This window comes from Larus michahellis, chromosome 3 (genome assembly GCF_964199755.1).
Source record: "Larus michahellis chromosome 3, bLarMic1.1, whole genome shotgun sequence".
Lineage (NCBI taxonomy): Eukaryota > Metazoa > Chordata > Aves > Charadriiformes > Laridae > Larus > Larus michahellis.
In genome coordinates this window covers 48,880,615-48,907,603 of record NC_133898.1, presented here as the reverse complement: position 1 = coordinate 48,907,603, position 26,989 = coordinate 48,880,615, and the positions used below count along the sequence as shown (strand labels likewise).

Sequence of the window (26,989 nt, the reverse complement as noted above, 5' to 3'; positions counted from 1 at the left end):
CCTTAAGGACGCATTTCATGCCACGTTTCTTGGGCAATCAGCCCCCTGAAGTTTCTGCTACCTGTTTGTAGGTCCTTTTGTTCCTTCTATCCCATTGTCTTGTCAAGAGTCATTTACCCAAATGACTTAGAGTTACCAGTCACAGAGGTTTCGATATCGCGCCCAGCTAGGAGGAGATGGGCTTAGGCTGCAACAAGGGACCTACAGACAAAACACGAAGCACAGAAGCAGCGAAGGGTTTGCGGGGGAAGCCTGTGGGCAGCGTTAAGGAGGTGAATGAACTTCGCGACCGGGCTGTTACTTTAGCACTTGTCCGTCCGGGGCAGGTGGGGCAGGGGCCCGCGGGGCGGCTCGGCTCGGGCCCGGCAGCGCTCTGCGCCGGTCCCCGCCGCGCTCTGCGCCGGTCCCCGCCGTCCCTTCCTCCCGGCTCACGGCAAACACACCCGGGGAGCCGGGCGCCCTCCCGGGGTAGCAGAGCCGGGCACGGTGGGACCGGGGCGGCCAGGCCCGGGGCGGAACCGGCGTCCGCCCTGACGTTGGAGGCGGCCGGAAGCCGTTGGGAGGGGCCGGGCCGGACCGGAGCCGGGGCAGCTGGCGGGGGGAGATGGCAGCGCCGGGCGGCCTCAGCTGGCGGGTCTGCAAGCGGTGCTAGTCGCGGAGGTGGGTTGTGGAGAGAAAGAAAGAGCTTCCCGTGAGGGGGGAACCGGCGGGTAAAAGTAGCAGCAACTCCCCCCTCCCCCCCGCCCCGTGTGTGTTTGTGGGGAGAAGGGCCCGCTCCCTGGCGGGGCCGAGGGAGGAGCCGGGGCTTTCTCGGGGTGCTTTACGGACGAGGTTTCTGGGTGAAACCGGTCCTGTGTCCTTCCACCGTGCTGTAGTGTCGGGTTTATAGCTGGGGGACGCCACTAGTGTTTTGTGCTCTAATTGCTTGCAAATATCCAGAAGGTATCTCGCTTATTCTCTCTGCAGAAGTCTTGTTTGCCTTGGTGTAAAGTCTAACCTGAGTTACTCTCGTGAAAGATACCTTCTGCATGTCATAGAGGGTCAGTATAAAAGCTGGTTGTTGGCCTTCCTGTTTTCCTCGTTTTTGTTTGTTTTTTTTTTTTTCTTGTTGTTGTTGAAGAGGTTTGCAACTGCTTTGCAATGTGTGGGAAAGTGTACGTATCTCTCATTTCTGAAAGTGTAGTCAGGAAACTGTAACTTACAGTGTTGCAGTCTTAAACTTTGGTGTAACATGTACTTCTGATAGAAGGTTACAGGAGAACCTTGCAGTTAGTTGCACGCCCATCTCCTGTTTTGTGAAACAACGCCTGAATTGCAGCTTTCCCTCATTTTTATTTGTTAGCTTTTTATTGAAAAGGTCACAATAAACCCCTCAACCCATCACTTTGCCATAGTGCCACTGTCAGTCTGCCTAGACTGACAGTCCATTCTGTTCTAGGGCCCTTTGTCCACAGGGTTTAGATTGCTGCTGCACACCCAGGGAAATCAGTTAGCAGGCTGCTGGACACTGTGTTGTAGGCATGGGTTTCATTTTTTGGGGTCTGGTATTGGACTTTGCAATGCTAAAGTCAGAATTATTGTTTGCTTTGGTCTTGATTTCCTCCTTTTAAAAATGAAAATAATGAAATCTGCCTGCCTTTGCATATTCCTGTTGTGAATTGATGGTGGTATCCCATGAGAATACCAAAGGGGCAAAATAGTTATGCAGTGTAGGCACCTTATGTTCTCTGAATTGCATTCTAGGCACTGGCCTTAAGTAGGGGAATTAATACCCCTCTGGCCCAAATCTCCCACAAGATAAGCCAGATGTTGCAATGGGCCACTCTGTTGAATCATTGCAGATGATTAATCACAGGGCCCTGTGGAACATGTCACAGATGTTGGGTTTTTTTGTGTGGTGGTTGTTTGATTGTTTTTGGTTCTTCTTTTTTTTTTTTTTTTCTTCTTTTAATGTTGCTAACAGTTGTCACACAGTAATGATGCTAGAACCCTCACCTTTGACTTTTTCCCTGTCTGCTTGTCATCACCACGCAGTTTGCATGTTACTTTATTTCTCCAGAATGTGCAAGAAATAATTGCTTAGTAGTTTCAGTTGGGCCCTGAATTCTGGTCACTTCATTAGAAGGTTTGCTAAAGGAATTATAGTGTATCTGGATATACTCCCAAGTTGTTGTTTCATTTCTTATTAATGCTATGCATTTAATGCAAGTTTTACAAACTCCTCTAGTTATCTGAGGAGTTCGGGGATTGTGTATGTCGGAGGAAGAAACATAAACCACCCTTTGCTTCCCTGCTATGTTTTTGCCTAGTATCTCTTAACTTTATATGAGATAAAACTGGAAAAAGCAAGACCTAGGTCTTGTCTGCCTTGGGAAATCTGGGGATAGCACAGAAAGGGTTAAAGAAAACAGAAATGGTTGTTTGCTTTTGTACTGTGTATCTTTTCACTGTCTGCAGGCAAGTGTCAGCTGCAAGTGGAGGGCTATTAGGGCCCAGCTGAGGGGCACTGAGTTATCATGTGTTCCTCTGTACAGTGATTTTTACATGGGATTCTATCTCAGTATACAGGATTCTATCTCGATATATCTCAGGAAGCTGCTGATGACATTTCGTACCTGTGTGCACTGTCCCTTGTTAGGATGGCACCTTATTTCTTTAAGCAAGCCCTTAGTTTTTGTATTTCAAAACCCCAGCAAATTTATTGGAAATGAAAGATGCTTGTATAATTTCTTGTGCTGTTTAAAGTTATACCTTGAAGGGTTTCACTACATGTAGTGTCATTTGTTTCTTTCTAATTAAAAGTTTTGGTTTTTTGAAGGGATCCCTCCTTTGGTGCTGCCTGACCAGTGAATCCTTTAAATACGCTCCAGCAGTGGTCACACAGAACTGACAAACTTAACCTGGAGGAGGGAAGATGATGTCCTTGGACGGACCACAGAAGACAATCAGTAGCCCGGTAACTCCCCTGTCACATCAACAACTCCTCCCTTGGGAAATGGGACTTGGCTGTTTTATGTCAATAGTTAGTACTCATACTGTTTTGCACAGTGTGGGCTGTCACTGAGAACTCTTTGTGTTGCTCAGGTGTTTGAGGAAGAGTGTCACAGGTAACACTAGTAGCTGATGGTGTTTACAAATTGTGCTGTAATCAAATGGACATGTAATGCACAGGACTTCCAAAACAGGAAGTTCTGTTGGCCTTGGAGGGTACTCCCTTTTCATATGCAGCTTATTGGATGTCTGGCATTTTCACAGAATGTTCTGGATTGAAAGTGAAAGTATGATAAGCAGTGGTTTCACTCCTAATTCTCTGTAAACATGGGTGGTGCCTGTCAGCCCTCATGACATGTTTGTTTGTGTATGGGTGCTTGTGGCTTCAGTCTCAACTATTAAACTTGGAATCTTTTTCGATAGTTGATATCTTACCTTACAATAAATCATGTTTTGTAAGGAAGACTTGAGCTAACACCATTCAGCCATTGCAGAGAGTGGATTTGATGGAATGTTGTTTGCATAGCTTAGCATCTGGAGACTTTCTCTGAAAAGCTCTAGTATTCTCATGATCTGTCAGCAGTCTGACACTGGCATGTAGCTAAAGGAGTGGGCTGGAGCAGTGGTTTTCATTGTATCTTTAAAAAGGTAGTTCCTTTGAGCCTGCAGGAAATAATATTTTTAACATCCTGTGCTAAAATTCTGTAAAAATATCAAAGTCTGTAGAGTGTCTATGTGAAGTATACAGTAGTGCAGATCTGCACAGGACTTCTTATCTATTGCAGCTTTTCACTGATGCACGCCTGTGCCCTTGGTGACTCTGTTCAATCCCACTATACATTCACTGCTTGCAAAGTGGATAGAGTGAGGGATGACGTGGGAATAGCTTCAACTTTCTTCAAAGAACCCAGCTGTGAGAGGAAAGAAAGCTATGTGGAGATTAACTAGAAGGACTGAACTGCAAAAGGAAAGGGAGGATGAAAGTTGGTAGATGGGGATTTTGGTGGGAGAGGAGGATAAGGAAGGGTTTAAGACAAATAATGAGTGTAAGGGAGACAGTAAGAGTTCATCAAAATTGAATGGCTGCAAGGGAATTGATGCGTATGCTGGGTGACAAGACCAGGCTGGAGAATATAAAGGGGTAAACTAGGGCTTAGGGGTCAAGAGTCTAAGGTAGGAATAAGTGTGAAGTTTTGGGATTGGAATATGGAGGCAGAGGTGGGAAAGAGAGTGCTGATGACCTCAGGACAGCCTCCAGATAAGGCCACATGCGACCTGCTCTATCTGAAGTTTTCTTTGAGCAAGGCGTTGACACGAGAGGTGTCTGCCAGCATCAGCCCTTCTGTGATTCTGTAACCTGTGTGATATCACAGGTTGATGTACTTACTAGGGATGGAGGAGGGCAGGCTATGAAGATTAAGAGCTTTATTACAGGTTTGAGTCTGAGACTTATTTCTTCATTACTGTACTGTTCTGAATCATGCAGAAAATCCTGCTTTCCTCTTTATGCCCTTTACTACACCCATTTGTCAAGAAACGTTGTCGTGCCCCATCTGATGGGGCAGCTGTCTGCTACCCAGCAAGCTGGGTGAAAACTGTGTTATCACAGTCCTTTCCTCTGTAAGACCATAATCTGTCCTCTTGTTTTATGAAAACTTGCAGATGTTACAAAGAACTTGGTCTTCGAGACCTCTCAAACTCAGTTGGCATTGACCAGTTGGCTTCAGAGGTAATTTTTGGAGGTCTGAAAGAGAGCCAGGATGCTGGTAGATCATGTGATGTCACAAGCATTACTAGGAAAAATTAGTAGAAGAACGTCTTGAGATGTGAGGAAATTATAGCCACATTCTGTGATGACAAACCCTCATTAAGTCGGTAGTATTGCACCCAGGAAATGCTCTGTTACGGCCTTGCAGATAGTATGTCTGAGCTTCTGAAGAGTTGATGGGCCAACATTCTTTCCTCTTAAATAAAAACATCCATTTGAATAGAAAGAAGGTTTTTTTGCTACAGCTCTCTTCCAGGGGTAAATAACTTTGATCCACTAGAGTCCCAGCATCCCTGGCCTGGGTTTGTTTGTTTCTCTCGTTTGTCTTTAGAGACAGCCAGCAATTTATTACTCTATTGCATTGCTCGGAGCTACTACCCCTCAGAAGCAGTGTGTTAAAACTGAAATAATCAAGATACGTTTTTTCTTATTTATTATTATTGTTATTATTATTTGAATAAAAACAAGCCTCTTCTGTATAGCTTGTATATTAAGGAGTGAAGCTACTGCCAGTAAGTGAAGGGATTTCAGCCTATTTATTCTTTCAGTTTTAACACTTAATTTCACTTTTTGGTCCTCCTCTACTGCACCTGCTTAAGTCAATAAAAATACATGAGACTTAAACCAACTTGACTATTCGTGAGCTTACGCTTGAGAAGCAAGTTCTTTAAGTCCGTTCTGCTGACGTAGAAGATGACTGCAGATTAGGTTTTGTGCAACATGTGGGTAGCTGAGAAGGGAAGTGGAGAGAGGGCGGAAAAGGATGTGTATCTACTGGCAGAAGTGATCAACATTCTGGATTTAGATAATTTTTGCTGTCATTCCCCCTTCCCTCCTCACAAATTCACAAGAATAAGCGTCAGCGAACACTTTTCATATCTTCCTATTTTGCATGATTATACATATAAATCTCAGCTTGTCTTTTCATGGTCCAATGTTCCATTCAAGAGTGTATTTTCAGTCTGTCCATTTTTTCTTGTTAAATTAGCGTGACTCTTGTTTGCAATTGGTGTTTCATTTCAAAGATCTCCTAAAATCTTATACACTGTTCCATAGATCAGGGATTTTTTGGGGAAAAAAACCAACCAACCAAACAAAAAAAACCTTGGCAGAAATTTTTGTCTGTTAACCAGAGCAAATGCAATATTGGCTACCATTTACTTCATTTTTCAATCTAAAGCACATGTGATGAGATGCAGAATTATAGCTTTACTTTCAGGTAAAGCTCACAGTCTCCTGTGAACTTCCACAGTTTTCTACTGAGGTGCTCCCCTTCCCTCCCTGAAATTCTGGGTGCACCATCTGACGGTCAGGGTAGGGTTTCTGTCAGCGTGTCTGAGCCTTTGCCAGAGAGCTGTGCTGGGGTGTTTGGGGCTTTTATTTTAATTGACATGTCCCCTCACATGGCTTGTTGCCATGTTGCCATTTCACGTAATGTGCGTGTGTTACCTTTTCCAGCTATTGATGTGGAAGAAAAAATAGGCAGGGCCAGACTGCATACCATAGATACCATAAAGACCCAGACTCCTGAACAGGGCTATTTCAGTGCACCTTGCAGGTCTTAGGTCATTACAATGAGGTATTTTTTTGTTTGTTGTGTACTTTTTACTAAGAAGACACTGTGACATAGTCTCTTCTTTTCCCATCACTGTTTTCCAAAACGGACCAAGAACAAGCAAAAAGGCAGCTGCTGTAGTCCAGGATCAGAAGGGTTGTAGAAGGGGCTACTGCTACCAGCAAAGGGCTACTATTATCAGCCCTTGACAGTGACCTAATTTGAAGTGAATTCTCTTCATACTCTATTAAAAGCAAGGCAATAAAATATTACCACTCTTCCTTTGAGAACTAGGAATGAAGGCTGGAAACTTTAGTTTTAATTTTATCTGAGAAGCTTGGTTTTCATAGGTAAAACTCTGTTGGGTTTCTCCTTCCTGTTTTGGTGGGTATTTGGTGCTTCTCTACTGTTTCTTTTAAATAAAATGCTAGTTGTATTTCTTTTAATGTGCTAGAGCATAATTAGGTATTACAATATTATTTTTAAAACTGTTCTGGGTTTTTTTTTGCCTCCATCACAAAATGTTATTTGAATCTTGTTAAATCTTTTTTCCCCTCTTCTAGATCATTCCATATGTTGGCACAATACTTGGTGGCCTTGTTCCTGGAGAGCTGATTGTGATACATGGGACTGTTCCTGATGATGCAGACAGGTAGTGGCTGCAGTGTCACTGTGCGAACAAGTGTGTTATGGATAAAATGTTTCCAGGGTTCTACTTATGATGGCACACAAAGGCTTGATTTAAATCCTTGTGATGGTATCAGAGTGAATACAGGCTTAAGTGGTTAATGAAAACTTTGTGATGAGAGGTGGAAGATCAACTGTTTTTTTGCTCTCTGATGATCCTCTCTTCTCTCTTTTTGCTTTGCTTGCTTTGAGAATGTTTGGGTTTTTTTCCCTGTCATAGCATGTCTGCTTGTCTCAAGAGATTGTCTGAGACTAACAAAATCGATAATGACTGTGTTGCATGAAGTAAATAACTTTAACTGGGATAAGGAGGTATGAACTAGTGCATGTGTCCAGTATGGGGGTTCTGTTCCCTGACTTTGCCCAGGGTTCATTTGGTTATTCTACAGAAGATGATGGGAGGGAAGGTGGTGAACACAGTGAGGAGTTTACATGATGTGAATGATGACCATTAAATAAATACTTAAATATTTTAATTCAGTGCAATAAATCATGGGAGAATCTTTCACAAATGTGTATGAGTTGGACAAATATATGTTTGGGTTTTTTCCCCTCATACAGCAGCACTCATTGTATTTGTCTGTTCTGAGACTCCACAGTAAAACACAAGTGTATTGAACTTTTAGGTGATTTCTTGACAGACTGAGCTGTCTTATTTTTATGATTAGGTTCCAGGTGGATTTACAGTGCGGCAGTAGCATAAAGCCTCGAGCTGATGTGGCATTTCATTTCAACCCCCGCTTCAAAAGGTCTGGCTGCGTTGTTTGCAACACACTGGAGAGGGAAAAATGGGGCTGGGAGGAGATCACTTACGAGATGCCCTTTCAAAAAGGGAAGTCATTTGAGATTGTCATCATGATTTTAAAGGATAAATTCCAGGTGAGTCTGGGTCAACTCTTTATCCATGGCCAGTTGTCAGGCTAATAAGAGTGGTATTTTGTATACTTACAATAAATAGTTGGAAGCCTTGGTTTCTCTGTTACATAGGTATAGTCTAACTACAGAAAAGTTTAGAAGCTTTTATTAAAGAGGTGCTAAGTAAATCAGATGTTTGATTTTGTATTGTTTCCCTCTAAGTTGGATGAATAGGCAAGCAATTTCCTGCCATGGCTAATGGCTACTCCACCCTTCCCTTCTTATGTGCAAAGGGCTGACCTTAGGGCAAACCTCTTTTGGGACAATCCTTTTGGAGGAAACTTGTGAGGTGTGTTTGTCTTTCTCTGTTAGACTGCAGTAATAGACTCTGTTAGGTTGACAGTACCTGGTGAGTGATCAGGTGATTGAAACAAAAGGTATGAAATGCAAATTTTAGTGTAGTCAAATAAATTCCCCCTCTCATAATGGAGAGCTCATCATGGATGAGCTGAACTTAGTTGCTCTGAAATTTCTAGGACACTCCCTGCTTTGTACCAAAACAGTGTAAAACAGAGATACATGCATATAATTTGATATCTGGCTGGTGTGATGAATGTTTAATACAATTTTCCTGTTTTGTTTCCTATCTCTAGGTGACTGTAAATAAGAAGCACTTGCTGCTCTACAACCACAGAATTAGCCTTGAAAGAATAGATACTCTTGGAATATATGGCAAAGTGCAGATCAAAACTGTAGATTTTGTTTCCAATGTAAGTTATATAGATAGATGACTTGTTAGTTGCTTTTCTCTGTCTTGCTAAACTAGAGTAGGGTTTATGGTGAAAAGGGAGTAAAGAAAAGCGGCTACACAGTCTAATGTCAGTAACAGGACTTTTTTTCCCCAGAATTGAACATGCGAGTATCATGTGAGGATCTCTGTCTTCCTTTTTTAGTCTTGAGGTTAGGGGCGGAAGGGTGACAAAGTTCACAGCTTACAAAGTTAACAGGACAGATACTGAGTCTGGGAATGGATTAGACTTTTCAAATACTGCAGGAGCTCCAAATTAACTCTCAGTATTCAGTGCTTCTAAGTGACGAGTTCAGCCAGGCCTGTAACTTGTGGCTTGGCTTCCAGTTTCCAAGTTCAGCCACGGCTGGAACTGCTTATACACATAACCCTGTTTTTCCTGCTAAAACGACTGAATTATTGAATTAAGTGGTAAGTAGGAGTGTATGTTTATTTCTGGGGGGAGAAGAAATGTCCTTTTTCACAAGAAGACCTTGTGGCTTGGCTTGCGCTTGGACCAAACTGCAGTGAAAATAAAGTGCAGGCAGTGCTGTGCTTCCTCTCAACTGCCAGCTCTGATAGAGGAAGTAAACCAACAGGGAGGAATTGAACAAGATGTTTTCCCCTGTGCAGAAGGAAAGATCCTTCTGCTCTGGAAGGGTGAGACTTCTAGAGCAGAAATGAAAGGTGATAAATTCCAGGGAGGTACAGAAGGTGAATGCCTTTTCCCTTTCTTCCTGCCACTCACTAAGGCAGCCTACCTACTCCTGTGTGACATTCTGGGTCTCTTCTGCCCCATCCTCACTATATTGTATGTAAAACTTGGGTCTGGTGCTGACAAACATCAGGTCTAACTTGGGTCAGCAGACTAATAACTGTATTGATGGAAGGTGGAGATTTGGGCCTGAATGAAATGGGATCTAAACTTTAAAGATAGGTCTAGTCACTGATTATTTGCAAAACCTATGCATAGAGTTTTGTGGGCCCCATCACTTGGCCATGTTGCTTCAAAGCTGACTGACTCCAAAAAGAGCTTGTGGGCAAGCAGACACTGTAGGTTGGTTTCTATCCCAAGCACAAAACAAAGCAGAGTTGCTTTAGTCTGTGGTTGCTGATGCTGTATCTTTTGGGAAAGAAAGGAATGGAGAATGGCAATTGTTTCCTTTGTCTTTGCTTCTAATATACTCTTTTGAGGAGGAAGAGGGAGGCTTGTATTGAAATAAACAAGCTGAATAAACAAGTTTCCAAGCTGAAACAAGCTGGAATCTGCCAGGGCTAGGCTGGAACTGTCTCCCTGCATGGCCATGTTGCTGATATGCCTTTCCCAGGGGAAGGGACAGGGATGCAGGGGGCTGCTTAGAATCCCAAGGTCCCCTGCATGGGCTTTCCCTGCTGGTACTCCTACCCCAGTAGGGAAAGCTCAGTGGGTACCCTCAGATGCTAAGGGGTTAACAGTGCTCCGACTTACATAAGGATTCAAACTGCTGTAATGAGGTGGTCTTTAGAAATCTCGATTTGGCTTCAACAATTATCTTCAGGACTTTCCCTTGTTTTTTAGGGGTTTGGCTATTTTTTTTCTTTACCATAGCCCCAGATTTTCATGTTAACAGTTCACCCTTCAAAGCAGCACAGATCCATATATGGTTCTAAACCAACTTTAACATAAAGTTCCACGATGTGAGCAATGACATCTGAATATCTCTCTTTCTGCAGTCTTTACAAGGCTCTCAGCCATCATGTCTGGGAGTAACAAAGATAAACACAGAAAATGTACCTGTCATTGTAAAAGGTTGAATGAATCTTCCTGTTATCTGATAAGATAGTTAATGTTGTTTGTTTTCTCTTGTAGGGGGAAATGCCAGATGGTTCACAATTTGTAAGTGTCTCATGTAGACTTGTGGTAAATGTGAAGAGTAGAAAAAATTGAAATAAAAACATCTCAGTTATTCATGAAAACACATGCATAGAACAAGGGAATTAAGAATCTACTGGGAGATGATAATCAGTGAGGTTTTGTTACAGAGAAATCCTCTTTTCTGCTGCTAGTAAAAGTGAGGCTATTTGTAAAATCATATACAAAACGCAAAAGACTGCAGCAGCAACCTTTTTATGGCAGCATCCACAGCCATAAACACAAAAATAAAAAGTGAGGTACCTACAGTCTTAAAAGACCAAATGACATTAAAAACATTTTTCAAATAAGCATACTTAATTTTCTCTGCCTTAGGGAATACCCTCATGTTGCGCCAAATGGCCTTATGTTAATGTGCATATCTTGGAACCCGTCTGGCTACATCCTCCTCTTGCTGACAGATCCACATTTACCTTGTATACGCTTCGGGTGGCTGGATGCAAGCATCGCACCTTAGGGTTGGAACTCGCACCCAGCTAAGTGTGGAGCATAGACAGAGCGAGCGCTCATCTTTTTGCAAAAAGCTGTGCAGGTGCATGGTATCCAGGCTGGAGTAAGGACCACACTCAAACTGAAAAGGGGTTGGAGGCTAGGAATATATACAAATAGAATTTGTGGAGAAGGTGAAGTTGCAGTGAGTGCCGTGATTTTAGTTGCCTTGTCACTTGACAGTCTGCCTTCTTCAGTCTTCTCCAAACCAAATAACATGCAGTACTGTCATTTGCAAGTGGTGGACTTGAACAAAAAAATAAAGGTGAAGTACTTCTACATTCACTCCTTTTCCCTGATCAAAATTAACTACTAACACGATACAAAAAAAAAAAGGCAAATAAAAATAAAATACTTGCACTGTCTATCATTATGAACTGGTGCCAGGAGGACAGAATACTCGGTGACCCTACATCTAGAACTTACGCCACTGTGGACTACACACCTAGCACAAGTCTGTCTTTTTTTTTTTTTTTTTTTTAAAAGCATAACTGAAGCTTTTGGAGAGGAGAGGTCAGCATGTCTGTATCACATAATTACGTGATACAAATTTATATTAGTGCAGAGAGTTTCATGTTTGTTTTTTTTTTCTCCTCTTTCATCTCCTTGCACCATTGGTGGTGGCAGACGTAGTTGTAAATAATGTTTATTTTGAACCTGAGGTTCTAAAGAAAAAATGCAAGACATTCATATGTTTATCTCAGTGTAACTTTTCCACTATAGTATTAGTATCGCAGAACATGCTGTTAGGAATAACTTTAGCTGTAAGGGCAGATCCATAAATTTCTTCCTGCCATAGTAAAGCTCAGCTTGTATATTGAAAAAAAGTAAGTCACAGTCAAAATTTTTACTGGTGCTGTACTTTCAGGGAGTTCCTTACGTTGAGAAACTTGATGCTACACTTTGTCCAGGATGCACAGTTGCTATTAAAGGAGAAGTGAATAAAAACCCAAAGAGGTAAGAGATACTGAATTTTTCTGCTGTTTAACTGAGCTACTCTTGAGAATGAGTAGGCTTTTCCATTGTCTTGGTATATCCTTACTGACTTGCAACTTTGCATCTGGAATCATCTGAAACTGCAGTGCAGTTTTGTCAGGAACCTGCAGATGCCGCTTTAGAGAGGACTTAGAGAGCAGCTCCGTTGTGAAAAGTGGAGGTAAAACCTGAGTGTCTTACCTACTAAACCGGCATCGTTCACACGATTGTGTGTCTGTTCAGGGTTTCCATTGTGCAAGGCATCTGAGCACATGTATCGTACAAGGACAGCTTTTATTCTAAAGAGATCCGAGAGTAAGGGAATTGGCAGAAGTAGATGGAAAATGAGCAAGTTGGGTGAGTTGTTGGTGTGCTCAGTGCTGCATGTTGCAAAGTTTCTGTGATTACTTCTTGCATGGCCTCCTGGGGGACTATAGAAGCATGAAGGTGCCTAACTGACAACAGTTGAGTGATGAAAAGCCGGTAGGGGAGTATGAGCTGTAATTTTGATAGCAAATTAGGAACAACGGGTTGCAAAGAAGACATTTCCCAACATGAGTTAAAGGGGGAGGGAAGGGGAGCGCAACACGGTCGAAATGGAGCTGAGGAAATGTCTATGCTTGAGCATGCCCTTTGCTTGAAGGGTGGTTTTGGCTCTGGAGAAACATGCCTAAAAATGAATCAATTAGTGGAAATGATGAGAAGCATGCTTTTTGTGCTCTGTGTATGCATTGCACTCCTGCTTCCTCAGAGCACATGTATTCGCTGCAGCTGAACTCAGAGTTCATATTAATACTGTAACTCAAGGTCTAGAAATCTTACCAACAAAGTCTGAATGGACTTTAAATTGGACAGGATAATTAATACTTAGATAGGAGCATTTGTTTTCCTTCTTTTGGCTTGGAAAGTTTACTAGCATATTTCAAGTGCTGAACGTACTACTTATAAGCATGAAGAGGCTTTTGGGTGTTAGTTAAAGCATTGTAGGTTGTCTGCTCTTTGTGCTTTTAAACATAGAGATTTTTATAGAGTTTTTAAGTTATTTAATGTCTTTCACTCAGTTTACACAGTTGTAGATGTTCCTTTTTCTCGGTGAAAGAGGACTTTACAGCTTGTAAACGTGGCTGTTGCCATATTTTGTATCTGGACTAAGCAATTTTAGGCTTCTCGGAGGAGGGAAATAACCTGACAGCTGGAGTTAATTTGGGGGCAGGAATATTTCTTCTTCAGGTCTTTGCCACAGGTTGAAGCTTTCATTTTAATTTGGATGACTCTTCCCTCTGATCCCTTCTCCAGAGGTCCCCTTTAGGAACCCTGTGTTGCGGACGTGTCAGAGATTGCAGAGTATTCATTGGGCCTGGGCAGAGCTATGCTACCTACAAAGTAATGCTTTGTATGCATGGTGTCCCACCAATCGTAAATGTCCAGCAACCTTAAACTTTCCGTAGAGTCTAACCAGTTTGTTGGCAGAAAGAATATGTCTTTAGGTAAAACAAAGACTCCCACGCCACGCTGGAGTGAAGGGAAAGTGGAGCAAGTAGCACTGTGTGTTTCCATGAGAACGAATGCTGCTTCCTGAGTGCTACAGGGGAGCAGCACTTGGCTGAATGCCTCCTTGCTGATACATGAACAGAAAGCTGAGTGATGAAGCAGATCTGGCAGGGTCAGGTCCTATATTTGCTGCCTCCAGCAAAGGCTTCTGTGCGAAGGAGACAAATCCATGTTAACTGCCTACTTGTTTCTTCAGGTGAATCAACAGCCCTGTCTCCAGAACAGTTCTGTGTATTGGCTAGGGGCTTCGTAAATAGCATGGACTACTTACTGCCTCATGTTTATAAAGCCTTGATATAGTAAACTTTTAAAAAATATCTTCCAGCTTTACGATAAATCTGAAATCAAGTGACTCAAAGGACATTGCATTACATCTGAATCCCCGAATGAAAAATAAAGTTTTTGTAAGAAACTCATACCTTCATGACAGCTGGGGAGAAGAAGAAAGGGAAGTGGCCAATTTCCCTTTCAGTCCAGGGATGTACTTTGAGGTAAGATTAACCAAAACACAGCGTCAAACTGGTAAATCTGCCAAAAGGATTGGTGCTTAAATGTCATGTCACTAACACAGATTTAAATAAAACTGCCATTCCTGCATTTCAGTGTCTTGAGAATATTTAGGATTAAATGGGACCATAAGGAGCGGAGATTTGACTTGGTTTTAATGACAGTTTTCTTTTTAAGTAGTGGCAAGAATTCAGCCTGTGCTCAGAACAAATTTTAATTGGATTGAGTTGGACTCGATGATCCTTGTGGGTCCCTTCCAACTTGAGATATTCTATGAATTTAATTGGTTTCACTTTTCTTAATGTTTCTTTTGCATGAAACATTCTCTGTAACAGAAGCAGGGCTTGCCCAAGTCTAGCTTAGATCATCAGGTGGTTTTTCATGTCTTACCTCACCTGAGCTTAGAAGTTAAACTGTTTCTCTTCTTGCTTTTCAGCTTATCATTTTCTGTGATGCCCACCAGTTCAAAGTTGCTGTTAATGGTGTTCACACTCTGGAGTACAAGCATCGTTTTAAACAACTTGAAAAGATCAACGTAGTGGAAATCATGGGAGACATTCAATTGTTAGATGTGAGGAGGTGGTAGTTCTTTTCATTCAGTACTAAAAGAATTAAACCTCTTCTAATAACAGTGCCGCCTTGTCAAGTACAAACAGGTGCTGACTTGTGCTGAGCCTGCCTTTATCTATCTAGGCTTCTGCATCTGCCTCACTAGAAAGGCGAGTACCAGAACTGCTAACTGCGAGATTAAATCCTCCTCTAGTGTACACTATCCTGGCAAGCTAAGTAAGTGTTTGCTCAGATCAATCTCCTGTATTTGCTCAGATAAATCTCCTGTATTAGTGAACCTAGCAATATGAAAATGCTGCATCATACTGTGTCTAACAAATGCACGCAGTATGTTTAAGTTAAACTACTACTTGTCATTCCTTGATAGCATACATTCAATATTGTGAAGCAGAAACAAGACTGAAATAGGATCTGAAGATATGGTTATCCTTCCCAAAAGGGATATTGGTAATTCATTTAAAATAGAATTTTGAACTATGTTTTTCTGCTTTTTAGTTTGTATTAGCAACTATAACCTTTTTACTGAGGCTGGATTAAGCAAACAGTTGGCCCATCGGTACTAGCAAAAGGCAAGGAGGAATTTGATCTTACTACTTCATATGCTGCTGCAGTAGTACTTTCTCTGACACTCATGGTTAAGTCACGTTCAATGCTAACAAGTGGCTTAAATCAAACATACAGGAGCATTTCTAGCTTTTAGTTTTCCAAATTGAAACAAATGTAAATGAGTTAGCTGCTTCCAATTGTGTGAACTTTTGGAAGCTTGTTTGATCTGAAATCGCTCCCAACTGAGTTGAGATTGCTCAGGGACTGAAGTAGATGTTTGTGTTTTTCATGTTTTAAAAATGTGTGAACCCACGTACTCCAGGCAGAGTTTCAGCTGAGATGAGACTCGGATATTCATCAGTGGAATAGAGAACGAACCCTTTTGCAGTCTTGTATTAAAATACTATCTGTCTGAAACAAATAGTTCCTATTCAGTTTTCCATACAAATGTCAGTCTTAATTTTTATATTCTTTTTTAAAATAAGTTGCTGCTGGTTGTCAATACGTGCCTGGGGGGTGTTCCTATTTATCCGAACAGCTGCTAAAAGAGTGAAGCAATTTCAAGAGTAAGAGATACCCTAAGACTGTTTAAGATAAATTACCAGATTTAATGTATAAAAAGCATAAATAAAAACATTTGTGAACTCAGCTTTTCTCCAAGTGTAGCTATGTTCCCTTTTTGGTCCATATTTTGTCTTGTTTCACTTACCATCTCCAGTATCTCCAAGGTGGCATAGCAATGCTGACTGGAGGACCATTTCCACATGGAGGAGTGATACGCAGACCAGTTAACCTGAGTAGGACCTGCCCTCGGCTGTGCTGGTGTGGCCTTCAGGACAGAGTTGTGCTGCGCATGTGCCTTGGCCGCAGGATAAACTTATCTGGATGATTGTAACAGAGGAGCAGGTAGGCAGCTCCCACTCAGTAATGGCAATTACACCACTTGTGTGACCTCACCTTTATCTAAAAGTTCAGCAGGAAGTTCTCATGCAAACATCATTTTTGTTTGACAGCAGAGGTGATTAACAGTTGTTTTCTTTTAAGAAAATCCTGTAAGAGCATGAACGCCCACAATGGGGCAACCCTTCCGCAGACAGGATCTGCATGCTGTGCTGCACCCTGAAAGGAGGCCCATTCCCAGTACCCAAGGGGATGTGAGATTATCCTCATTACAGTGTTAGTTCTAACCAGTTGCATTTAAAACCATACTTTACGGAGTGTGAGTGCCTGAGTCCTGGTGCAAAACAGGTGGTGAGTTTTTTGGTAAACGCATTAACATAGCAAGCAATTTATTGTTGATCTTCAGGTGAATAAGACGCTAATCAGTAGCAGTCTTTAAAGACTACAAAACAGCTTTAGCTCCTCTATTAATCCTAGTTACTTGTAACTTCTCTTTCAGTATCTTCAGTGGGTTTACTTTTTAATTCCCTAAAAATGACAGAAAAGCAGATTCTCAGGCTTGCAGTGCATGGGTCCAGCGAGTACCATGCTTACATTCCAGCACGACAGCCCCTCCCCAGAGACAGCAACTGCATACCCAAGCACAGTGGAATTCAGTGAGTCTCACAAATTGTCACTCTGTTTGTGCCCAGCTATCAGAATTTGCTTACAGCTTGCTCCAGTTTTCCACTGTTAAGAAAAGAGCAGTTACGGAAAAGTCATACGAAAAGTCCCCAGACCATCCAGAAATTATAAAGCCAAATTCTTACAATATTTTATTAAAAAGTTAAGATCTTAGCTCTGATAAAAATTAGTATGACAGTTTGCCTGTAATACTTGCACGTGTGAAGCTAACATGATTCAGATAAAACTTGAAAACAAAGGGGACCAACTTAGAAGTAGCTTTGGAGCGGTTCTCCCAAAATGACTTCTAGTTGTTGAATTGTCTTCTGACACTGCTGTTCAACTTCTTCACATTCATCTAGAAAAAGAAATAAAGCAGGAATTAAGTAGAATAGTGATTACAAAGCTACCCTAGGAAGGCTTCATCACTTGTCAAGGCTAGATACGAAATAATTATTCAAAAATATTTTGGCACTGACTCACGACTTAAGCAAATTTTTTCTACTATAAACACTGGTTTGAAAGATACAACTGAGGAGATGTGCGCAGCCTATAGCACTGAAGAAACTTCTGTAATTTAACTGAACTTTAGGAGTGTGTTGGATAAAATCCATTTCAGTTTGCATCCTGCACAGTTTAAGCTACTGTATACCGATTCCTAAGATTTATATCAATTATCCTGTCTGAATCTTTGAAATAAGTGGCCCTGATTCTTTTTTGGTTATAGGCCAGTTGTCTGCCTTCACTAATACCATGTTAGAACATTACCTTCCATAAGCTCAGCTAAGAACGGAATAGATTCTGGTAGCAGGACCAGGTAGTTCTCCTTCAGTTTTTGTGCAACTTCTACCAAAGCAAGCAGAGCAGCAAATCGGACCTAAAACAAAACAATAATCTTTGTAAGGAAACAAACATTACAGTATAGTTCCCTGTTCCTTCTTTCCATATAAGTTTGTAAAGTACCTTTCCCTACTGAAGGGAACTAATTTTAAGCTAATTTAAATATCAACACCTGGGTTAAGATAATGTCAAAGCAAAAATGGGTTGCAAGAAGCAGGTATGTTGCTGGAAGTTATTTGATATAACAGACTTTAACTCCCTGTTACAATGCCACTCTGTTCCACTGTATCAGATGAACTTAGCTTAGTACAATGAAAAACCAAGTACTCCCCCTGAATACATATAAACTCTCAAGTAGGACAGTCTTGACAAAACTCTATATGATAAACAGGTCTGAAGGTTGATAAATAGCTGTCTTCCAGTTCCCCCTCTGAAGTGCCCCTTTCTTCATACACAAACAGGTTACCTCTTATTCCAACAGCTACAAAATCTTTAAAAAACCCAAACCACAGAGTTATGGAAGACATCCACAGGTGGAATATTGACTGTAAGAATATTACAGTAAGAGCAGAAGGCCATGTTGTATGTATCTCTCTAGAACTTGAGAGTAGCATAGTACAATATCAGTATTTTAATTTAGGCTAGTATTTCAGCAATGAACAGGTTAATCCACTTCTGGTTTTTGGGGCACTGTTCCCATTTTCATACGCAACAAAACCAATTAAAATTCTGATAGCTCCCAACCTTAGAAGAGGTGTGCCTCATTTTCAGTAGGATTTGGTAGTTCAGTGGTTTCCAAAGAGAATCGTCTGCCATTGCCACTGAAAACTGAGCTATGCAGGGTATCAGGTGTGCTGTCACTCTTTCCTGGAACTTCTCATCTCCTCCAAGCATATTTTCTAGCTGTGGAAGTAAAAATCTTGTCAAACAGATCCAGGCTCAGATAAACCCAGCCAAAAAGCCCGTCTAGCTTTGGCTTTCACGTACTCAAGAGTTACATCAAAGAGCATCAGTGGGAGCACGCTAGCCTGCAAGAGCTCAACAACATGCATGAACCTTACCGAATACGGACGTTTAGAAAGAGGATAAAAAAATCAGTAATTCAGAGCCTCAGGCAAAGCAGTAAATACTGTAGCCCAAAGACAATGAATTAATTCCTCCCTTTTTGTTAAGGGAGAAGGTTGAGGACTGATAGTTAAAAAAAAAATAAAAGAAATCAATCAGGTTGGGGGAGTTGGGGGGAAGTCATCTTTGAATTACGTTTTTCTGTTTGTCAGTACCTGATCGACCAGAGGCATCATCAAGGTTTCTGCTCTTTCCTTACTCAGGAACTTCTGGGTGTCGAACAGGAAGAGCTTGTGCAGACAGTCTATGGTGAACTGCAACAGTAGACAGCTCTTCTCTGTGCTATTCTCAGAGTCAAAGAAAGCTTCATCTGCGTATCAATCAAGAACAAGAAAAAAAATGTCAAAAAAATGAAAAAACAAAAAACTTCCCCACAAGATAGAAACATTGTTAATGTTTTGTGAGTATAGCTAAAGGATATACTACACAGCAATTACATACTCATCACTCAGAACAATACAGTGGATGCATTATGTTATCTGGCTTTTAGCTAATGCCCTTACAGGTCTGCCACTGCCATTCACAGTCAGCTGGGGATAAAAGAGAACAGCCACAGGCTATAGAAAAAGTGCTTGGCCATACCTGTAGATATGGATAATTTCTTCAGGCCACTACAAATGGGATGGGCAAATAGTTTCCCATACAAAAAAAGTAATACCTATTTTTGCCAAGAAAACAGAGAAGTCTGAATATACCAGGTAGCATATAAGAGAAGTCAATGAATGGAAAAAAAGAAAGAAAGAAAGAAAAAACCCCAAACAGAAACAAGTCACCCTCTTTCCACACAATTTCATTCTCATGGAACTCACTGGGACTGACATTGAAAATTTTCATGTGGTCTCAACTTTGTACTGGCAGCCCAGAGCCCATGGATGAAAAATGTCCTTTGGTTCCACCAGAATAAGAAAGATGCCTTATTTATGAGAGAAAGAAGAGAGAGAGAAATGAGAGGTACGTGCTGTGAAGTAAATGCTTTAAGACTAAACTTTCAGCAATTACAATTAACCTCTTTCAGCAATTAGAGTTAGCCTGCCAATGCCCCTCTGTAGTTAGTAATTGAAAATTTACCAGTTTTAGAAACGTTGACCTCGTTCAGTGTCTCAGCAAATGGCTTCACTAAATGACCAGCAAACAGGGTGAAGAGACCCTTGAGCCTGTCTGCAATGCAATCTGCTATTCGGTGGAATGTCAGCAGTCTGTCTTTTAGGGTAGACTCTGTTTTGGACCAGTCAAAGAGCTGAAAGTGAAAGGCAGATTAGCTCTTTCCTGTGTCTCTGCACTGGAAAATACAAATATGCTGATGCAGACGAAGTATATTTAAACTTCTTACCTTGAAGAAGAGGGGTCTGAAAGAAGCCTCGGAAAGTTTCATAACCATACTTAGTAAACAATCAATAATGTAAGCTTCTGTCTTACCAACTTCCTCTAAATCATCCTAGAAAAAATTAGAAAACATAATTCCAAGTTTGAAATGTAAAAATTTGAGGTTTCAAAGCATGTTTTAATTTTGTCTGCTTCAGACTAAATACCTAACCATAATGTTTTGTACCCCAAGAACAATTCCAGAACAGAATATTTGAGACCCAGAATTTCAGAGCACATGTGCAATGAAAACTACTAATATTTTTAAAACAACTGATAGAATTAGCATGTAGAGGGGTTGAGCTGCTGCTGTTCATCCCCTTGAACAAGCCACCTCAGCATGCTCTGTTCGGAAGTCCAGGGCTTTCATGAAAAGTGCCGTCAGCTCAGACTGATGGGAGATCAGGTCCTCCTTCTCCATACCAACAATGTGCTCCTTCAAAATGTTCATAAGGGGACCCAGGCAGTTCTGCCAAAACAAAAGCAAAGCACAGGCAACTGTGATACTGACAGTAACTGAGAAACATAACAAGGATTTTTGCACTTCACACATTTGCCCATTAAAATACTGTCAATAAAATAAATAAACTTTCTCCTGTACTTTTTGGGGGCTTAAGTTAGTAGGATTCCTGAAAAAAGTTTGGTCTCCCCTCTCCAATCCTGGAGACACCAGCTAAGTCTGAAAGGTTTGCATCTATGAAACGGGAGGAAAGCCCAGATGAAAAATATGACTCAACTTGTGTTCCTAGCAGGTAAACCAAGACCTCTATAAATGGGACGGTCTCTTGAGCGTTCATCATCTAACATGCTAAGGACGTTAAACTGGTGCATTTCTCCCAGGTCTAACTTTCCTGAATCACCATTGTGGTACAAAACAGAGATAATATAAAGACTGCGCTAGGTTTGGCTGGGATGGAGTTAATTTTCTTTGTAGCAGCTCATAAGGTGCCGTGTTTTAGATTTGTTACCAGAACAACGCTGATAACACACCAGTGTTCTAGCTATTGTTTAGCAGTGGTTGCATAAGGTTAAGAGTTTCTTTGTTTCTCACTCTGCTGGCGGTGAGCAAGAGGTTGGGAGGGGACGCAGACGGAACAGTTAAACCAAATTTTGCACTACTTATTTATTATTTTTTTTTTCTTTTTTTCCCTTTCTTTCTTTGTAATCGCAATGCAAAAGAATGAAAAAAAATCCTTACCTTCCGGGTATTCGCCACTTCACTGTAACACTTTGTAACTGCAGGCAAGAGTATTCGGGGAGCAAGCTGTGTAGCTAGGATAGTTTTCAATGATGTTACGCGTAAGCTTATCTGGGAAGTAGGACCAAACTCAACCACAATCTTTTCCAAGCGGACAACCTATCAGGAAATCCAGCAACAGTTAGGCATATTTAAAACAACTCAATAACTTATTTTAGAGTAGTTGTCTGTTGCAAGTGTCAGAGGGGAATTTTGCTGTTTGCACCACTTGGAGCACCTTACATTAGAATATCTGCGTACAGACTTTCACTGTCTTCAGAGGACAAATGCGGAGAAAATGTACATGTCAGAAGCAGGAGGTCAAAATTACCCTAACTAGAACTGTTAGATACACATTTGATGAGATCATGGATATTACAGAATGATCCTTCAGGATTCATCTCCCTTTCCAAAGAGGCAAACTACAACCTACGAGAGGGAGGAGCAGGAGACGCTCTTACATTCAGTATCTTAGTTATCTGCATAAGAAGCTGAGTAGAAAAGAAATATGTTACAACCTTCCACGTAGTTGGCACACACTCCTACTTAAGTTTCAGAGAGAAAAAAAAATAATCTCTGTAGCTTCTAGGAACTGGATCCTGGCCCCCTTTACCTATCTGCAGGAGTCAAGTGGCTCACCTGCAGCAAGCAATCCAGAAGATAAGGACTAAGGAAGTGTGGTAATGTTTCTGCAACCTTCAGCAGAGCAGTGACGGCACTCAACAGGTAAATCTCATTGGAGACCAGCTCCTTCTTATTTTTTAGAGTCTTCAACAGTGCCGGCATCAGCCTGTGAATAACCAAGCATAAATAGAGAAAGGTGAAACCACTGACCATTTGGAGTCACATTTCCAATCACATAAATCCATCTGTTAAGCCTGCAGGGACAATTTTCATATGAATTTCTACATGTGTGTTTGAGAAAACTCAGTATTCTAGGCTCTTCGGCTGTATTTCATTTTTTTCAAAGCTAACGAAGGATATTAGGTTTAGAATCACATAATCATTGAATGTTTTGGGTCAGAAGGGATCTTTAAATATCACCTAGTCCAACCCCCCTGCCATAGACAGAGACATTCTTCCCTAGATCAAGTTGCTCAAAGCCCCGCCTTTAGTTTAAAGATTTAATGACAATAAACCTGCATTTTTAATGAGATAAAACAGTCTTAAAAGCAACAAGTTAGATGCTTGAATTCTTCTTGAATAGGGAGAATAAAATAATGTAACATGTAGGGCTTCCAGCCATACTGGTTCTCCTGTTTTTAAATGCAATCTGCTCTACAGTAAAAATATAGAATATGGTCTGACTTTTCTAAAGCCATAAAGATTGCCACTCTGCTCACAGTAGCAGACTCCGTAAGGAACTCTACTGATTATAAAACTTAGACTTTCCCCACCAGCTTCTTAGTTCTACGACCAAGAAGCCCCTTCAAGCACTACGAATACCTTTATTCTTATGTACACGAAACACACGTGTGGGCAGACTGCCACTTGGCCTTCATTAGCATTCCTTCAGTAACGTATTTTAGTATAACTAATTCCTGCTGTGGTTGGTTCTGTTAAAAAGAACCCAACAGTACCTTGGAAGCTGAGGTATTGCTTGGGCTTTCAGTGTACAGGTGACCTCAGCTATACACAGCAAAGCACTTCCCATCACATTCTTTTCCTCCTTCTCTGAAGAAATTAGATCAACGGCGGTTTTCAGAACAGGTACAAATGGCAATGGATTTTCTGTGCCAAAACCTTTGCAGAGTAGCTTAAGGCTGAACAAAGCAGTCTGTCTGTTGATGGCTTGCTCCTCCTCTTCCTCCTTTCTTTTACACTGCACTATAGCAATGAGCTCAGGAACTAGCTCCAAGAGCTGCAGGATCTAAGAGGACAGAGAACGCACACATTAGACATACAATTAGAACTCAGAATCTGGAAGGTTATATGGACAGGTAGCCTACGTCTCACTGCTCAAGAGCTGCCTGCCAGACTTGGCACCGGTACTTGATGGCTTAACATAGAGCAAACCACTTCCACATCAATTTCTCTCCAGGTACTTCCGCTAAAGGAACAGAGTTTAAACACTTCGCCTCACCTGGCTCTTCTGCCACTTCGTGCGCTGCTGCACCTTGTTGTTCAAAAGTTCCATTGCCTTACGTCTCACAGATGGGAGCTGATTCATCATTAGCCCTCTAATTACAGGGATGAAGGTTTCTGTTGGCAATAAGGCATTGACCTACGAGAAAACACAAGGCAATACCATAAATGCTCTTCCATGCACTGTGACATAGTAGCCTCCATATAAGCCAGGCAAACTTTCTTCAGCTTCTCACATGGGTTTCGGGATCAAAAAAGAGAGGACAGGCTAGCAATGCTGTATCTGAGGCAAGCAAAAGAACATAGCAGGTTCCAGTTACAGTACTTAATGTATGTTCACTGGCTGCTGATCAGCCATTATCCACTAGCTCCAAGATCTCCACAGCAATTCCTCTTGTCTACACTGGTGAGCTATCTTTTCTTACCCTAAAATACTTCTGGTAGTGCCCTGTGCATGTACATCATGAAAACTGGAATACGCTTCACAGGCAAAAAAACCCGAAAAAAACCCAAGCTGTGAAGAGAAGTATGCTCTACAGCATGCAACAAGATAGACAGTCCAATTCTACATATATACTTCTGATCAGAAAAAGATTAGAAAGAAAAGCATAAGGAATTTTTTTTCTCCATTTAAACTTCATGTAGAAATATATAACACTTCCATTAGCATTAAATCATTTTATGAGTTAACAGTGAGAAATGCTGCCACAAGCCATTCTCCTACACGAGAGAGATAGTGAAATAACTGCTTCCAGCCAGTGGAATACTAACTAGAGAAAATAAGCATTCCTGATTTTTTTTTTGTTCATGGTTATTCTGTCTAAGCTGTTTGCTGTATTTATTAAAGTTGTTCGATAAATTTAAACAATGATGCACCATGTTGCAGACCATCCAATAAAGATTAGTAGTAATCCAACAAGAAATCCTACAAAGCTTATAACCATACTAATGAACAAAAGCAGAAATGCCCCACTGCTAACATGAGGGCTAATGAGACATACTTTATCCAGCATATCATAGGACTTGTTAAGCAGAACCCTCCAAAATTTAGCTGTTGGCTTGTTCGCATTTCCTTCCACTGAAGACGCCACAGTGTTTATATAATGAAGAACTTCTTCTAATAGCCTAGATGGAAAGGAAGCATCTTTTAGTAAGTAACAAGGACACTAAAGAAGTTGACTTTATTACTGGAAAGCACAAAATTTCACAGAACTGCAACAATCAAAGAAAATTAAATACCTCAAGGAGAGACTAGCAGATCACATCTGCATATTAACAAAAAGCTATGGCAATAAGGACAATCGTGCATATTAAAGAAGTCTACCCGGTATCCCCAAATTACCATCTGCATGCAACAGTAGTTCTACTTAAGAACTCTACTTTAAAAGAAAAACAATCTGGGAAGACATAGATGTTTTAAGAACTAGCATTTAAGGAACACAGCATTTAAAATAAATCTTACACACTTCTCCACTTGGAACAAACATAAAAGTTAAGCCTTCGCAGAAGAAACCCTCAATTTTGCATCATTGGCAGTTACAGCCTAATGACCACAACTGTGACCTGTGATTACCGGTAATTTTCTTACACCAATATAGAAGCACCTGTGAATAATGATTTTTTTTTCCTATGAATGAAGTGATATGTTTTGCTAAAATTCTGGAATTATTTTAGAGACTCCATCAATAGCATAATAGTTATGGCCCAAGTATGTAAATAAGCACTATCAGAAATACTGTAGGAGTGGGTAGAGCAATCTTTCAGGAATTTCAAAAACTCCACATCATATTAAAAACCCTTACAAAACAAAACCCAAATAACTTGCATATAGTAAATACAGCTTGTTGCCAAGGACGTTAAAAGTACCCTTGGGGAAATAAATAAATATTCTAATAGGATTACACTTACAAAATATTCCCAAACTGCACTAAAACCTAAAAGTAGGAGGAGTGGAGCAGATTTAAAGCATACCTCTGTTCCAACTTCTGTAGCTCTTCCGTTTCTTCACATTCAACGATCTGATTTAAAAAGAACGAAAATGCTAAGTCCCCTCGTTAAGTTAATATCCCAGTATAGTCAAATTTGTTCTGAATGAAATGTCCACTAACATGGTAATTATGAGTTCCCCACATTTGCACTTAAGCCATTGTTCTAGAAGAAAATCTCAGAATCTTAGGCAATGCAGTCACAGTAGCAAATACAGTTCAAACTGGTGGATGTTCAGCTGAAAAACTGGGAACTACTTCCAGCTAAAGCTGCAGCCTAAAATTTGTAACATTTATTTTTCTTTTCAGAGTTAACAGTATGAATCCCACACCAAACCTGGAGTTATACAGACCGCGAGTGAAATCCCAGACTCCGCAATGCCAGTGGGAATCCACTGGGATCAGAATTTCACTTTGTTACCTATTCATCAATCACACAAATGGAGTCTATCTGGAAAAGCCTTTTTAAAAAATAATTAACATTATTGAGAGGTTTCAAAACTGTGTCAATACAGGTGTCAGCAAAATAGACTGGACAGTGTGTTCTTCCATCCGCTTTGAATGTAAAGCCATACTAAAAAGCAAATTAAACCTCATCTAGGCACAATTACTTAATGTGATCAGTTTAAAAGCAATCTGCCATTATTACCTTTTTCACAAAACTCTGAGATGATAAAAGTTGTGACATGAAGGAGACTGACAAGAATTTGAAATGCCGAAGTTGTTTGTCTGAGTGAGATTCCACATTGAAGAGCTGCCCATCCTGATTTTTTATCTTTGTCTTGCATGGTCTTGACTTTTTTGGCCCAGGATCATCTGTTGAAAATATTCACCGAAAAAAATTTGCAGCCAAGAAAAAAAAAACATTTGATTTCTGATTACAGAAACAAAGAAAAACTACAGTCAGATGCCTACCAAGGATAGTCAATCTGCAGCATCCAAAATCATGTCAAAGTACCAAAAAAGATGCTCTGAAATACCCCAGGAGATAAATTGTTTCATTTCAACAGCCTCAAAGGAAGTAGTGCTATTTCACTGCCATTCCATCCGATCATTTTTACGTGAAGAATCTTTTTTTTCCTTGGTGCTAAAGCTACAATACACTGGCTACAAACACAAGAGACTTTTGAGGTAGGACCATACACACTGTGTGTCACTTATTTGGGAAAACTGTTTTCAGTGTTATTACCTGGTGCTTTCTGGCTGAGAAAACGTATTCAAACAACAAACAGGGCAAGTCCTAACTAAAAAAGAAACAACCAACCCTCAACCACCTTCCCTGATGCTCTTTGAAGTAACGGACTGGAAAAGTATTAAAACCTGTTATTTAATTATTGCTCCACTATATTGTAATAGAAAGAAATGTAGTAAAAGAAACCCCAGAAGTGACTGGTAGTCCCTGTGATCTTGTCTGGTATGAACAATAGCTTTTTATTTCAACTAAATTAGTGACTGAACCTTCTAAATGAGGAATAATGATTCCAAGTACTCAAATTAATCTATAATTAAAAGGATTTAAAAAAAAAGTAATCACATATCTTAGCAATTTTATTAAAAAAAAAGTCATTAGAGTAATTCTCTATCCCTTTGCTTCTGTCT

General features: G+C 40.7%; 2 protein-coding genes across 10 annotated transcripts in view; one reads left to right on the top strand and one right to left on the bottom strand.

Moving 5' to 3' along the window:
• Positions 1-532: 532 nt before the first annotated feature.
• Positions 533-26,046, top strand: LGALS8 (galectin 8). Of its 6 annotated transcripts, none has more exons than XR_012586140.1 (11): positions 533-660; positions 2,819-2,956; positions 6,878-6,966; positions 7,670-7,880; positions 8,510-8,626; positions 10,493-10,519; positions 11,913-12,001; positions 13,896-14,061; positions 14,514-14,863; positions 15,922-16,099; positions 25,700-26,046. XR_012586140.1 is itself a non-coding variant. In XM_074580046.1 (10 exons), the coding sequence occupies exons 3-10, from the start codon at positions 2,915-2,917 to the stop codon at positions 14,661-14,663; spliced, it is 891 nt and encodes a 296-aa protein (XP_074436147.1). In that variant the 5' UTR covers positions 559-660; positions 967-1,040; positions 2,819-2,914; the 3' UTR covers positions 14,664-15,841. The 6 variants fall into 6 exon arrangements, 4 of the variants coding, with proteins under 4 accessions (XP_074436146.1, XP_074436148.1, XP_074436147.1 ...); XR_012586141.1 differs by having other exon boundaries at positions 15,912-16,099; XM_074580046.1 differs by lacking the exons at positions 15,922-16,099; positions 25,700-26,046 and adding an exon at positions 967-1,040 and having other exon boundaries at positions 559-660; positions 14,514-15,841.
• The window catches only part of HEATR1 (HEAT repeat containing 1), a 40,156-nt gene continuing 29,634 nt past the window's right edge, over positions 16,468-26,989 (bottom strand). For 2 of the 4 annotated variants that reach the window (XM_074580042.1, XM_074580043.1), the window contains 14 exons: positions 26,040-26,206; positions 25,377-25,423; positions 24,407-24,530; positions 23,404-23,544; positions 22,901-23,190; positions 21,960-22,110; positions 21,282-21,440; positions 20,418-20,552; positions 20,052-20,156; positions 19,790-19,958; positions 18,877-19,031; positions 18,341-18,499; positions 17,525-17,633; positions 16,468-17,114 (listed from right to left, as the gene is read on the bottom strand). In XM_074580042.1, the coding sequence (XP_074436143.1) occupies positions 17,026-17,114; positions 17,525-17,633; positions 18,341-18,499; positions 18,877-19,031; positions 19,790-19,958; positions 20,052-20,156; positions 20,418-20,552; positions 21,282-21,440; positions 21,960-22,110; positions 22,901-23,190; positions 23,404-23,544; positions 24,407-24,530; positions 25,377-25,423; positions 26,040-26,206 (2,000 nt within the window). In that variant the 3' untranslated portion in view covers positions 16,468-17,025. Of the gene's footprint in view, positions 17,115-17,524; positions 17,634-18,340; positions 18,500-18,876; positions 19,635-19,789; positions 19,959-20,051; positions 20,157-20,417; positions 20,553-21,281; positions 21,441-21,959; positions 22,111-22,900; positions 23,191-23,403; positions 23,545-24,406; positions 24,531-25,376; positions 25,424-26,039; positions 26,207-26,989 lie in introns of those variants that run through there. The other 2 variants (XR_012586139.1, XM_074580044.1) reach the window with 2 other exon arrangements.

Bases quoted from the DNA above. Each gene is read 5' to 3' on its own strand.
- LGALS8 (XM_074580045.1), top strand. From the start codon at position 2,915: ATGATGTCCTTGGACGGACCACAGAAGACAATCAGTAGCCCG. The intron at 2,957-6,877 runs GTAACTCCCCTG...CCCCTCTTCTAG, and splicing joins AGAAGACAATCAGTAGCCCG to ATCATTCCATATGTTGGCAC. The intron at 7,881-8,509 runs GTGAGTCTGGGT...TCCTATCTCTAG, and splicing joins TTTTAAAGGATAAATTCCAG to GTGACTGTAAATAAGAAGCA.